The sequence below is a fragment of the Zingiber officinale genome, chromosome 9A (assembly GCF_018446385.1).
Source record: "Zingiber officinale cultivar Zhangliang chromosome 9A, Zo_v1.1, whole genome shotgun sequence".
NCBI classification, from domain to species: domain Eukaryota; kingdom Viridiplantae; phylum Streptophyta; class Magnoliopsida; order Zingiberales; family Zingiberaceae; genus Zingiber; species Zingiber officinale.
In genome coordinates this window covers 123605192-123619581 of record NC_056002.1, presented here as the reverse complement: position 1 = coordinate 123619581, position 14390 = coordinate 123605192, and the positions used below count along the sequence as shown (strand labels likewise).

General features: G+C 41.1%; 2 protein-coding genes and 1 long non-coding RNA gene across 5 annotated transcripts; 1 reads left to right on the top strand and 2 right to left on the bottom strand.

Moving 5' to 3' along the window:
• Positions 1 to 1069: 1069 nt before the first annotated feature.
• LOC122019774 (probable lipoxygenase 6) lies at positions 1070 to 5649 on the top strand. Its single transcript, XM_042577287.1, has 9 exons — positions 1070 to 1451; positions 1822 to 2114; positions 2372 to 2609; positions 3023 to 3346; positions 3541 to 3626; positions 3712 to 3819; positions 3905 to 4209; positions 4291 to 4557; positions 4660 to 5649. The coding sequence occupies exons 1-9, from the start codon at positions 1070 to 1072 to the stop codon at positions 5429 to 5431; spliced, it is 2775 nt and encodes a 924-aa protein (XP_042433221.1). The 3' UTR covers positions 5432 to 5649.
• Positions 1375 to 3981, bottom strand: LOC122019775. 3 transcript variants are annotated; one of them, XR_006122029.1, is made up of 5 exons: positions 3839 to 3981; positions 3470 to 3763; positions 3001 to 3402; positions 1630 to 2216; positions 1375 to 1516 (listed from the first exon to the last, which is right to left on the bottom strand). It is a non-coding gene; the product is annotated as an uncharacterized LOC122019775 (long non-coding RNA). The 3 variants fall into 3 exon arrangements; XR_006122027.1 differs by having other exon boundaries at positions 1630 to 3402; XR_006122028.1 differs by having other exon boundaries at positions 1630 to 3402; positions 3501 to 3763.
• Positions 5650 to 6534: 885 nt separating the features above from the next.
• Positions 6535 to 11735, bottom strand: LOC122020006 (3beta-hydroxysteroid-dehydrogenase/decarboxylase-like). The gene is made up of 12 exons (XM_042577695.1): positions 11316 to 11735; positions 9735 to 9824; positions 9448 to 9581; positions 9180 to 9350; positions 8740 to 8862; positions 8599 to 8678; positions 8029 to 8227; positions 7839 to 7935; positions 7593 to 7767; positions 7317 to 7473; positions 7104 to 7170; positions 6535 to 7012 (listed from the first exon to the last, which is right to left on the bottom strand). Exons 1-12 carry the CDS (start codon positions 11551 to 11553, stop codon positions 6888 to 6890), a joined length of 1656 nt encoding a protein of 551 aa, XP_042433629.1. The 5' UTR covers positions 11554 to 11735; the 3' UTR covers positions 6535 to 6887.
• Positions 11736 to 14390: the final 2655 nt, after the last annotated feature.

The window sequence follows — 14390 nt, the reverse complement described above, 5'->3', positions numbered from 1 at the left end:
GAATATTTTAAAAAGAAAACTTTTAGAGAATCTTAGGGATGAAAATGACATTTTATAAAACCACATATTTAAAATTTTTAGATGTCTTTACCTAACTTTTCAAATTATCATACCAATTCTCTTAAAAATATCAATGGCAAGATAACATTAAAACCATAATCAAGTCAGGTGGTTATTCGATTATATCACCGTAAAATCAACGACCACTTGATTACAATTTCACGGTCAACTCTTCGTGATAGTTCTTGATGGTCTAGATTTTTTCTTCATTAGAAAGATAGATCGACTTCCCAACTTGTGAGATCTAATATCCTGAGATATAACATAGATTAGAACTTGAGTCGGCTCACCGACACAACCCAGTGCTATGAAGATCTTAAGTATATTGCTCGGCAAATCTTAACCATGTTGCTCGATAAATCTTGGTCATTTTACTCGATGGAACCTAGCCATATTACTCAGTGGATCCGGCTCCCATCAGTTCTCATCATAAAATCTAGGGCATATGAAAATTATGTGATTTACTAATTTAGAAAGTAATTGAGACAATTAAGTGCATTATCCAGTAAATTATCAATAAAAATATTTTTTATCAATCCACCTTTTTTTAATAAGAAAACCCTCAAAAATTGACCTTTGAAAATTCTCAGTTAAATAATCACCATAAAACATATTAAAACGATCGGAAGTTCAAGAGTCACAGATCATCAAAATATTGTGGCATGAGAAAAGAAGAAATCACAGCCATCGCGCCACTGCAACGAAACATCCTCCTTTTTTCCTCCCAATTGACTTGGTCCCTCAGTTAAATAATCAAATCATATAAAACAAAATCCTCCCTTTTGGTGCTAAAGTCATCCGAATTGCAATCAAACTGAAAAACGTGCACATGGTAAGAGACTAGAAATCAACGGGGTGGGGTTAGCATTATATACATGCCATCCCACATGTTACAAACACACAACAACATATTACCTCTTCCAACTCTGAACCACCTCCTCTGTCTCTCCCAAGAACAGGGCAGCAAGAAAGCAACCATATTTTCTTTGTTTTTCTTTGCAAAGAAAGAATGGCTGTTTGCAGTGAGATCATGGGTTTACACCAGCCTTCTTTCCTCCAAGGCAGTGGATCCCTCTTGCTTAGGGGCAATCAGAACAAACAGAGTCTTGCCTTCCCTGCTATCTGCCCTGATGGCCAAGACAGGAGGAGAAGGCTGAGGTCGGCGAAGACCGTGGCAGCACCGGTGAAAGCAACAATCAATGAGGATGTGATCAAGATGGTGGTTGGGAAGCAGGCTAAGGTGGACAAAGTCATGCTCAGGGCTGCGCTGACCGTGAGAAGGAAGCACAAAGAGGATATCAAGGAGGCGATCGTCAACCAGCTTGATGCTCTTACGGATAAGTTTGGACGGAATGTGGTGTTGGAACTCATCAGCACCGAGATCAATCCGAGTAAGCCTTGTGAAATCTTAAGATGCTTGTTCCTACATATAAACCTCGAGCTGCTTGATCTCCTCCTGCATGATGATTTAAAATATACACAAAAAAAGAGACAAAAAGTCAATTTTTTTCATAGAATAAAAGTTTGATTTTAAAAGCAAAAATCAGTATATGTAGTTATTTTACTAACTAGGAGTACTCTGCAGATCCCCAATGATCGAAAGTTCAAATTCCCCAATAGTAGGCATCTTGAACTTTGTTCTTTGTTCTCGCAAGAGCAAACAACCTTTTTCCTTTCTGCTTCCCCATGATTGATAAACCTTGTTTCATATCTCCCCTCTGCAATTCACTTACTGTTCTTGGGCTTGCTTCTGTAACATAGGAACCAAAAAGCAAAAGACGAGCGGAGCAACAGTGATCAAGGACTGGTTCGAGAAGAAGAACGTCAAGGGAGAGCGTGTGGTGTACACGGCAGACTTCACGGTAGACTCCAGCTTCGGGGAGCCAGGAGCAATCACAGTGATCAACCGCCACCAGAAAGAGTTCTTCTTGGAGAGTGTAGTCATCGAAGGAGAAGGCTCTACCTCTTCGTGTGGACCAGTTCATTTCTCCTGCAACTCTTGGGTTCAATCCACCAAGGACCACCCCAAGAAGAGAATTTTCTTCAGCAATAAGGTCGGTACCAAATTTTTCTAGCTTGCTATTGACAGCCATTTGATTTGATGCGATGGTTACATATCATTATCCTTGGCATTAATTCAATGGATCTATAATGACCTGTCCAAATTAGCCAGAGAATTCTCTGTACAAGATTGAAACACAACTAAATCTTTAAGGCTCAATAATCATGATTTAGAATAGGAGGCATTCTAAGCACATCATCTGTTATTGAAGAAATCTAATCATAAAGAATTCTGATACTTGTTGTGCAGCCATATCTACCATCTGAGACACCTGAAGGACTCAAGGAACTCAGGGAAACCGAGCTCAATGAGCTCAGAGGGGATGGAAAAGGCATTCGGAAGTTATCAGACAGAATATTTGACTATGCAACATACAATGACTTGGGCAATCCTGACAGAGGATCTGAGTTTGCAAGGCCGACGCTCGGAGGTGAGAAGATTCCATATCCAAGGCGATGCAGGACTGGCCGTCCTCCTACCGACACAAGTGAGTTCTCTTACACAACTTGTTCTACAGTACAAACAGGAAATTACTCCATGACTTGGAGTTGACTGTATAGCCTTAGAATCATTGAGTGTGGTGGTCCGTGTGACAGATCAAATTTAGAGGATGATCGATGGATTATATATCGACTTGGCCCACCATGAATGAGTGACTAAATTATTGTCTTAAAAAGCAATCTTTTAGAGAACAACGTGCATATCATCTAGAAACTATTCCCTTTCAGATGCTTGTCTGATTCTGTCAGTTTTACACCTTCAGATTCACCAAAAGTTGTATTCATGTATTGATAATTAACAAACACTTGGACAGAAAAAAAGTGAAGTTCATAGAGAGTAACTCCTTGATATTAATGCGTAGTCAGGAAACAACTTACCGTGCATCATTTCATGGCACAGACATGCTAGCTGAGAGTCGAGTTGAGAAGCCAAATCCGATCTACGTGCCACGCGACGAGGCATTCGAGGAGCTAAAACAGGGAGCCTTCGCAGCCGGAAGGCTCAAGGCTGTGCTGCACAGCTTCATCCCGTCACTCATTGCATCCATCTCTGCTGATAACCATGACTTCAAAGGGTTCCACCACATCGACAACCTCTACAAGGAGGGCCTCATCCTGAAGCTTGGCCTCCAGGAACATCTCCTCAAGAAGCTCCCATTCGTTAAAAAGATACAAGAATCGAGCGAGGGTCTGCTTCGATATGACACCCCAAGCATCCTCACAAGTAAGTGAAGCAACATGCTCCTTGTCATGACTTTCTCGCAGTCTAACATTAATATCCTATTGAGATCAAAATTAACTAGTTAAATTCATTGAAAATGATCAAATTGCAACAGAAAGAACAAACCTAATGAGTGATTTTGGTATGTAACAAGAACCAGTTCTCATGCTGACATGCTCATGTGGTTTGCACTGTAGAGGATAAGTTTGCATGGCTCCGGGATGATGAATTTGCTCGGCAAGCGGTTGCAGGGATCAACCCTGTCAACATAGAGAGGCTTCAGGTAACCCCACATGAGCAGTATGTCTCCCTGCATCACTTGTATATTGAACTGAGTTGCAAACAATGACAAGGCTATTATGGCACAGTCGTTCCCTCCGGTAAGCAATCTTGACCCTGCAATTTATGGCCCGCCTGAATCTGCAATCACGGAAGCTCACATAAGAGGTCAACTCGAGGGGTTGACAGTCCAACAGGTGAAACAAAGTGCATTACCATGTTCATCTTTCACAGCATTTCGCTTACAGCTGACCCTTGTCATGTTATTAATACAATAAAAAGGCTGTGGAGGAAGGGAAGCTGTTCATGTTGGACTTCCACGATATATACCTGCCATTCGTGGACAGAATCAACATGATGGATGGCCGGAAAGCATACGCTACGAGGACCCTCTTCTTTTTGACTCCCATTGGGACACTGAAACCGATCGCAATCGAGCTTGGACTCCCTCCCCGGCAACCAGGCGCATCCCGTCCCAGCATGGTGTTGATGCCGCCCCGTGATGCTACTACCAATTGGCTGTGGATGCTCGGCAAGGCCCATGTCTGCTCAAACGACGCTGGTGTTCATCAACTCGTCAACCACTGGTATGAAAATGTACCGACTTCATCACTCAAAGTTGCAACAACCTCTCACCTTTAGCTGAGGGATTCCTGTTCATGGCGTAGGTTGAAGACGCACGCGACGATGGAGCCGTTCATATTGGCAGCGCACAGGCAGCTGAGCACGATGCATCCGGTGTTCAAGCTTCTGCACCCGCACATGCGGTACACGTTGGAGATCAATGCGCTGGCGCGACAGAGCCTGATCAATGCCGATGGCGTCATAGAGTCCTGCTTCACTCCCGGCCCCATAGGCATGGAGATGAGCTCCGCCTATTACAAGCACCACTGGAGGTTTGACCTCGAAGGGTTGCCGGCTGATCTCATCCGAAGGCACGTCCTCTTCCTACCACTACCACACCGGATCTTGTCGTCTTCCGGTGTCCAATCTACACTCTCAGCGGACTTTTAACAAATACTTGTGCGAAATTTCAGGGGCGTGGCAGTTGCAGACCACACGCAGCCGCACGGCCTCCGCCTCATCCTCCCGGACTATCCCTACGCCGACGACGGCCTGCTTCTCTGGTCCGCCATCACCCGCTTCGTTGGCGCCTACGTCCAGATCTACTACCCGGACTCGGACCCCAACCGAGTCCGCTCAGACTCGGAACTCCAGGCGTGGTACCATGAGTGCGTCAACGTCGGTCACGAGGACCACCGCCACGCCTCGTGGTGGTCGCCGCTGGACACCGCGTCCGACCTCGTCGCGCTGCTCACCACCCTCATCTGGATAGCATCCGCCCAGCACGCCGCCCTAAACTTCGGCCAGTATCCCCTCGGTGGCTACGTCCCGAATCGCCCCCCGCTGATGCGGCGGCTCGTCCCGGACCCCGACCGAGACGCGGACGAATACAAGGCCTTCCTCGCCGATCCTCACTGTTTCTTCCTCTCCTCCATGCCCAGCGTGCTGCAGGCGACCAAGTTCATGGCGGTGGTCGACACGCTCTCGACGCACTCACCGGACGAGGAGTACCTCGGGGGGACGAGGGACGGCGCTGCCGCGTGGACGGCGGACGAGGAAGCCGCGGCGGTATACAGAGCATTCGCAGCGGAGGTGGCGGCCGCGGAGGAGGAGATCGAGAGCCGGAACGCGGACCCGAGTCGGCGGAATCGGTGCGGAGCCGGGGTGCTGCCCTATGAGTTGCTGGCACCGAGTTCAGGCCCCGGTGTTACGGGACGGGGTGTGCCGAATAGCGTGTCCATATAATAGGAGGTAACGCCACTGGGTGGTGACAGGAACATCCATCCATCTTTGTAAGTAAGAGCTTGCAAGTTGCAATTCCTTTGGATGACAACAAATTAACCGATAGATAGTTATAGCTATTCGATGCAACATAGACATCATAAAAATCTGTTAAATTAATAAATAATGTATATAATGATTTATGTTATATAATAAAGAAATACATTATTTTTGTATGACAATACAATGTGGTGCATAGAAATAAAAAGTAAACCAAAAAATCAACTCGGCTGAGTTATGATATAAAATAATTAGCACAATCAACAAAAATAAATGTAAAAAATAGTTTAGGGCAATGCCAATATTATTATATTTTAAGTAGAGAATTTTAGAATTTTCAAAACATATTTATAACAACTTATTTATACATCGGGTCATGGGATTAATATTCCTCATAAAAAAAACGTTATAAAAGACACTACGAGAGAGAATGACATTTGATTAGAGACAACAATGGATCGAATTAAGATGGAATTAGTTAAACTCGTGATCCATCTGCCTCCCTTTAGATCCATCCTACCTCACGAACCCGGCGGACGAATCCAAATTAGATCCCTTAGATCTATCATATTTAGTTTTTATTATTTATTTTTAAAATACAAAATAAAAATTTTAAAAAATAATTAAACATTAAATTTATTTTCAACATTTATATTAATAATATTTTATAACAAAAACAAATATGATTACAAATTAAAATCTATCAATTTTAATTCAATTAAAAATTAATTATCAATTTTTATTTAATTAATAATTAATAAAAAAAATTGTACGAGCCATGTCCGATTAAACCCAAGACCTGCCTCGGATTCGATTGAAACTCATTTATGTAGGTTTAAACCCGTCCTGATAGAACGGATTTGCTACAGCTCTAGATTTCAACTCACCCCAATGTCATCCCTAATCTGGATTGAAAGAGTGCTTGCCCCTCATCGCCCATATTCATTATCAACTATTGTGACAAACCCATAAGTATGAAACCGTCTGGAAGAGCTGCTAAAGGGACGGTTTCACCTTTGCTCCAATTATAAACTATTGTGGCTTCGTTTTGCTTTCAAAGAAACCACTTGATTGAAAAAACGTTTACCTTCATAGCAAAAAACATTTCATCCCTCCAATTCTTCTCTAATAGTTTCTTTTGTTTTCCTCTACTTTGCATCCATATATCTGGGCCTTTGTTTTCCAAATAAAAGAAAACACTTGACAGAAGAATTTGCAAAGGGCAACCGTAAAACAAATGCCCTGAAAATGCACAGTTCTACCAAGATTGGGTAAAGTTCAACAAAGGACCCATCATTGAGAAAATATTATGCAGCAAAGTTCCCAGATGAGTTCAAGCTCCCTCGATCTAAGCAAAGTTGGAACATGATGTAATCAAATTCTGCAGACAAAACCAGCACTGGCCAACATCACTAGTGCCTCAAGGGCCTCGGGGAACCTTCGATGTCAACTTTCTGACATGGGAGTATGCATCCTTAATATGCTTGTCGATCTCATCTTCCCATCTATCATAAACATACAAACCAAAGAAAGCTATAGCAAGCCCTGCAACACAATCAAAGAGCTTCTTTGTTACATCAACAACTAGGAGCATGGCAACGTTTAAGTATAATAAGTTGAAAAAACTATTGTTTACCTAATTTATAGATTGTCTGCGGCGACATGTATCCAAGGACATTCAGAAATAATAACAAGAAAACAACCTGTTTGATTTCCACACAAGACATAAATATTTTCAGGACCCCCTTCAGCTAAATTTTGGTTGAGAAATCTAGAATCTTATTAGAGCAATGTAAATTGTAAAGGAAATTTAGGGAGCAAAAAATTAACAAAATATAGTAAGACAAACCTTAAACATCAATGCCCAATCCTTTCCCTTGCAAAGTGAGCGCAATATGACAATTCCATTGTTCCATATATGGGTAGCTGAATGAGCATGCCTACGTGCCTGCTCTTCTGACAATTCGAAATACGAAGGTGACAATTTCTGAATATTATACCCTAATCTGCAGACAACCATATAGAAAAGTTTAATAACTGGAAATACTGAAACCAAAGAGGAAGCTAAAAGATAATAGAGGTAAATCATAACATGCAATGAAATTTATAAAAGAAAAACTCGTACATTTTTGAAGGCAAAGCGCCATGAATAAACAAGAACAATGCAACAACTGAGACTAGCTTTGCCACTGCTGTAATCATTGTATATCCATTTGCGAAAAAGTAGCTATATAGGGCAACAAACAGAAGCAACATTGTGAATGATTGTTTCTTATCTTTCCAAAGAAGTGTGTCAGCAACTGAAAACAGAATGGAGGTATCTGTCAGTAAAGCCATCAAGTAAATGAATCTGCTGTTAGTTCATCCATACCTTTTCCACCACCCAAATAGGTATAAACTTTAGAAGTTCTCTTTTTCTGCTCAGCTTTAAGATGAGAGTATGACTCAATTGTTCTTTGGATACCATCCTATGTTCACAAAAGAGAACATCCCATATAACAACAGAAACACTGAGACCTATGCAATGATAGATAAGAGGTCAAATGAGTTCAGTTGGAAACCTTAAGAGACACAATAGGCTCATAATCAATATGATCTTTAGCTTTTGAACAGCTGAAAGTCCTATTGCATGACAAAAGTCTAATTCTTGAAGGTGTCAGCTGGGGCACAGGCATCCCATACTGTGAAAAGATCTTGTATGCCCATTCTACCAAGTGAGCAATTGGCATCATAAAAGAAACAGGAAGTTTGATATTTGGCCTGCAATTAAAAAACTCATGATAATTATCAAAAGAAAAGGGAAAAGCACAAATCTTACATGTTAGCGGAGAACGACAGGAGGAACCAAAGAAGAAGATCATGGAATAAATGAATTCAACATTTTATTATATTTTCCTTTCCAATATCATCATCTTCTAGTAACAATTTTTGAATCTTAGCTAAAGTACATATATGATTTAGCATATGAAAAAAGAACGAAATGGTCAATGCCTAGCCATCTTTACTATAAATACGCTTTTTCCACTGTGTAATAAATAGCCTATGCTATAAAACTTCCTTGAAGTGGGGAGCTTAACAAAATAAAGCAACTAAGGCGGTAGGAAGTGACTTTATCACCACAAAAACTATACCTTTCATATCCAAGACCTTCTAGTATTAATGACATGAATTCCCAAAATTTTATTGGTTCTCCATTTGTTATGAAATAGGCCTGCAGTAAAAAAGTATGTTACTGGTACCGTCACAGAAACAAAAGACAAGAAAGGATATACCTGCCCTGCAGCTTGCTTAGCACCTTCTTCAGAGGATAGAGTGCGCTCAGCACATATATGGGCATATGCCACATTTTCTACATATGTGAAGTCATACAGATTATTCCCATCACCAATGATAAACTGATATGGAAGGGAAAAAAGAGGATATTGATCAGTAACAACACACTGATTGAAGAGCACTAACACATTATGGCAACCAATCAGATCAGGGACATCTGGTGAACTAGTAGAAAGAGCTTTTTTTTTAACTACCATATATATATTTATGAAATTTATGTACTTCAGAGTCAGATTTGGCTGCAGAAAATCAATGATTGAAACAGCAAAATCCTTGACTTCTTGTTCAATTAAGAACTAGATTGCTCAAGGAAAAACAGGAAAAAAAAATGAAACACAACTGCTTGAAAATTTTCTCAAATAGGTTGAATATTTTTTACCTTACTCTTGCCAGCCTTTGCAGCAGCAACTAGTGAAGGCACCAACAATCTGTCACCAGGGCCAAATATACTGCTAGGTCTTATACAACATGTCAAAAGCCCATTCCTGCCATTAGCTTTTAAAATCAATTTTTCTCCTTCTGCTTTAGTCTCTGAATATGAATCGTTGAACTAGAATATTGGAAAGTAATCGAGAATCAGAACATGATAAATGCGCAAAACAAAAAAATGATCCCTTTTCCAGGAAAGATAATAATTTAAATAGAACCTTCTCTGGATATGGAAGTGATTCTTCCCCATTGAAAATTCCATGAACACCATCAAACACCACACTAGGAGAACTAGTATAGATTAGTCTCTTCACTTGGCATTCAATACACGCATCAATAACATTTCTGGTACCTGAAAATGCATAAGTAATTCTCATTGCAAGAACATCAAGGTTAACCAATAATGTGTAAAAATTGTTCTGAGCATGTGCTAACACAGGTTTTACTCAGTCTAGCATTTATGCTAAATTAGAGTGCTAAAATCAACAGAGACATGAATTCTAACCATCAACATTCACAGAGAAATGAAGCTGGTAGTTGTTGATAGATGAATCAGGAGCAGCCATGTGAAAGACAACTTCAATTCCTTCAAATGCTGTAAAAGGAAATCACCAAGAAATAGCAATTGTAAGTGAGATCATTCGGCTAAAATAATTAAAAGAGTATCTTTATTCTTACATTGGATAACTATTGGAAAACTAGTATGATGAACAGAAACAAAAAAGGGGAACAAAATACCCTTGCACAGCAAGAAATGCTAGAAGGAAAATGTACAGTCTATTTTTCTTATTGCAATCTAGTTCACCAATTCTCCTTTAACCTGAGGTTTGCCATCCAGGTTGATTATATTGTACTCAAAATATGACAACATTTCAAGACAAAAGATAAAAGGAAGATGCTCCCTAGTTCAAGAAAGATCAATTTTCTTTTACCACCACAGAAGCTATTCCATGACTAGAGCTGCACAAGTGAGTCAGAAGGAACGTTAGAGCCTTGCTAGTCTTATATTCATCTGGTGAGATTAAGTCACCGAAGAAAACTGAAGATTGACTATAAGTAACAAAAATGTCTAAAAATGGAATGTCTCTAGTTCTTCAAGGAACCAATACCTGCTAATACAGCTTCAACGCCACGGCCAAATAAACAAAGAGACTAATATGCAAAAATTAATATAGTTTTTTTCCTGTTAATCAAGGTACAGCATCCCATTTCATTTATCATATAAAATAACATTTATAGTGCATCCCCAAAATAATTCTAACTCTGAGTAACATACACACTAATCGAATATCAGTTGTCTAGCAGATGAAATGTTAAAAAACAAGTGGCAGTTGCAGTGGTTTCATATCTTCAACTGGCTGCTCTAGAGGCTATTATCTCACGTTTCTCAACTCCTTGGAAGTCCCATATGGTTCGGGCGAACTGACAGCTAGAAACATGTAAGAACTTTGAGCATTCAACGCTGATTTATGAACACAAACTCTGAACAAACATCAGTTTACTTTATTAAACTCCTAAAGCAGTATAGAGTGTAACATAAGAGCAGGGAAGTAACGGTATCAAGCTTATAATTAAAGAATCGAGTTCCGCCAGTTCCAACTATGAAATTGTAAGAGAGGATCTGGTCCATTAGCTAAAGAAAAACCTCAGATCGAAGCTTTAGCAAAATCGAAACTCAATCGACTCCTAAGCGCAGGGAAGTAACGGTATCGAGCTTATAATTAAAGAATCGAGTTCCGCCAGTTCCAACTATGAAATTGTAAGAGAGGATCTGGTCCATTAAGTAGCTAAAGAAAAACCTCACATCGAAGCTTTAGCAAAATCGAAACTCAATCGACTCCTAAGTGCAGGGATGTAACGGTATCGAGCTTATAATTAAAGAATCGAGTTCCACCACTTCCAACTATGAAATTGTAAGAGAGGATCTGGTCCATTAAGTAGCTAAAGAAAAACCTCACATCGAAGCTTTAGCAAAATCGAAACTCAATCGACAATAAAGCCCAAAATAAATGGAACCATCATAGATCAAGACAGGAGACTGACGGATGCTCCCACAACAGCAGATTCAGGTAACGATGTCACTCACCTTTAACGACCTGTGCCTTATTGCGGAGATCGGCGGACACGTAGGCGGCGCGGCCAGATCGGAGTGCGCGGCCTAGGACACCGGCCTCCTCGTGGGCCTCAAGCGAGATGGACGGTGCGAGATCAGCGACGCGGACGCACCAGTCGTCAGAGCGGAGAAGCATCTCGACCAGGTGCCGGGCAGCGAAGCCACGGCCGCCGGTGACCACGCACCATCGCTCCGCTCCGCCGCCGCCCATCCTCAATCTGTCGCTTCGCTCCAAGTGCCAACCCTTGATAATGGCCTCGATCGACGGGGACGATGACGATGGGATCGGGAAGGACGCCGTTTGTTACCGTCTTTACGGCATTAAGGGACTACCATATTAGCGAGAGGCATCCACTCTGTCACACACCAGTGTTAAACCAAACCGAACCGAGTACAACCACGCTGCCATTAATATCCAAACAGCCAATAGTTTTCAAATGTCCACTGGAGATGTCCAAAGGGCGTTGTAATTTTCAAAATGTCTAAAATCCCTCACTAAATCAACAATTCAAAAGTATCTTCAGACTTCTCAATTCTGAAATCGCGTTCCCGACTTTCTCTCGGGTACCCATTTTTTATTTATTCAAAATTATTGATGCAATCGGAATGGATCGTTGATTAAATTTAAGTTGGGATTTTGATATTTGATTGTTACTATAACAAAACTGTGAGAAATTATTGTGAATTGTTATCTTTGTGGTGCTGTATAATGCAAAAGATAATGATTTTACATTACCCATTGTGTGTAACAATTTTTTTAAATAATAATACATTTTATAATAATTTTTTAAAATTATTGTCTTTATTTTTTTTAATCTTAACAATAGTTGGAACAACAGTTAAATGAATCATTATAAATGAAAATATTTTTAAATGCTTAGAACAACGATTTATGCACAGTTGTTGTTGTGATAATAAGACAACAGTTATAAATCGTTGTAAATGAAATTAAACCTGTTGTATTTTTCTAGGCTCAAAACTCACGTCAAAAATTAGGGCGCGCGTGTAAAAACCCTAAGAATCGTACACCTAAAACCACGACACTTCAGCTGAAAACTCTTAGGCTCTGTTTACTTGGGAGAGTGGAAAGCAAAATTAAGGAAAAGTTTCCACGGTGGAAAAGTTTCCGTCGTTTACTTCATTAAAATTTTTCAAAGGAAAAGTAACGCAATCCATCAGCGGATAATTTTGGAGCCAAAACTGATCACCTCAAAATCGGACGGAAAGCAGCGGATGGAAAAAAAAAATGACGCATGTACCCCTTTTGCATTCACAAAATTACATTATATACCAAAATAAAATGACGCATGTAGTCTTTTTAACTCACAAAATTACACTATGTATCAAAAAAATGACGCATGCACCCTTTTTTATTTACAAAATTACATCACAAGTATTCACTTTCCTCTATCAAGGTAAACAAGTGTGCAAAGGAAAAGATTTCTTCACCCTTTCTTTTCTCTTCCTCCAAAAGTAACTTTCTATCGTTGATTCCTTTCTTTTCCTCATCCACACTCTAGAATAAACATAGCCTTAACCAAGAAGTATACACTCAAAGCCTCATCTTCACGGTACAATCTCAAAGCCTTCGTCTTTTCCATTTCATCTTTATGATTCTCTCTCTAGAAAGTAGATCTAGGGCAAAAAATGGCATATCGAAGGGAGGGGTTTGGACGCCTACACATGGCATGAACACCAAGGTCATCCTCCTAGCCTTGCGCTAGAATCTATACTTCCGTGGGTAGCTTCTTTTAAATTATTTCTCGCTTCTGTCCGTTTGTGCTTTTTCGCATAGTTTGTGGTTTGACAAAAGAGAGAACTATCTGGTGAGTTTTTTTTTTTTGTCATCTCCGATTTACTTTATTTGACGGAAGTTCTGATTTTATCTACAATTTATGCGATCGGTGCATAAAGGTTGGTTTTTGATGTTAGTTTGGACAAAAGCATGAATTTTGAATTCCTCTAATCTTTCTAATTGTTTTTGTTTTTGCCTTGCGAGAATGCTAGTGCATTTTCATTTTTCATGCTTTAATTTAAATTATTGGTTTTGTGTCCTTTCCCTAATAGAAGAAGCAATTTTTAAGATCAAAAGTTACCTTCCTCTTTTGTTAAAAGGAAAAAAATTTGAAGCCTCACTGTTTCTTTATTGTCCAAATATGAAGTAGCAGCTTGAGGCTTGATCCTTTCATCCTTTCTTCTCTTCCTCCTTTGCATCAAAGAAGTCAATCTTCTACTTGACAATTTCATTGTTCAGGAGATAGTAGTCGCTCGATTTGATTCCATCTTTGCTTGGAGGCTGCAGCAGCGATAGCTAACTGATCCTGTCAGGAAGTTGAGAAGACGAATATGTCGGCGTGTCATGTCTGGAAGGTTGACTGCATCCCCCTGACCTGGTGGCGAGTTGTCCTCTACGTTGACCAAGTCATCCGAAGTCCTCTGGTCAACAATACATGCAGCCAGTGACCGGATTACCCCGATCCCTGGTACCTCGATGCTCGAGGTGGGTCCCACGAATATATAAGTAGTCGCCTAAAATAGAGCAATAAAATAAGTAACGAGTACGAGAACATACCCTGGCCCCAAGGGGCGCCTTGGATGGATGGATGAGCTGGTTGCGGCGCTGATCGAGTCGTGCGACCGTGAAGAGCAGATAGACGCCCGCCAGATGAGTAGCTAGCTTCGGTGGCTCGAACCCGAGCGCGATATGGATCCGCAAAGCAACGGACGGTCCAACTACAACCTCGGCTCGCAGGCCGGCATGCAACAACGGCACGAAGGCCGAACACTCCATCGGCTCGCAGGCCGAGATATAATAGCGGCACGAAGGCCGAACACACTCTCGGCTCGCAGGCCGGAATATAGGCATAGTACGATACCTGAGCCCTCGGAAGGCGACTGCTCGGAGGGTGGCGATGTTGCCCGGAGGTGTCGGCGGCTGCGGCAGTGGCTACCAGAGGTGACGGTGCTGGACGCCGGAGGCGCTGGGCGCCAAAGACGACTGTGGCAGTGGTTACCCGAGACGACGGCGCTGGTGACCGGAGACGGCTG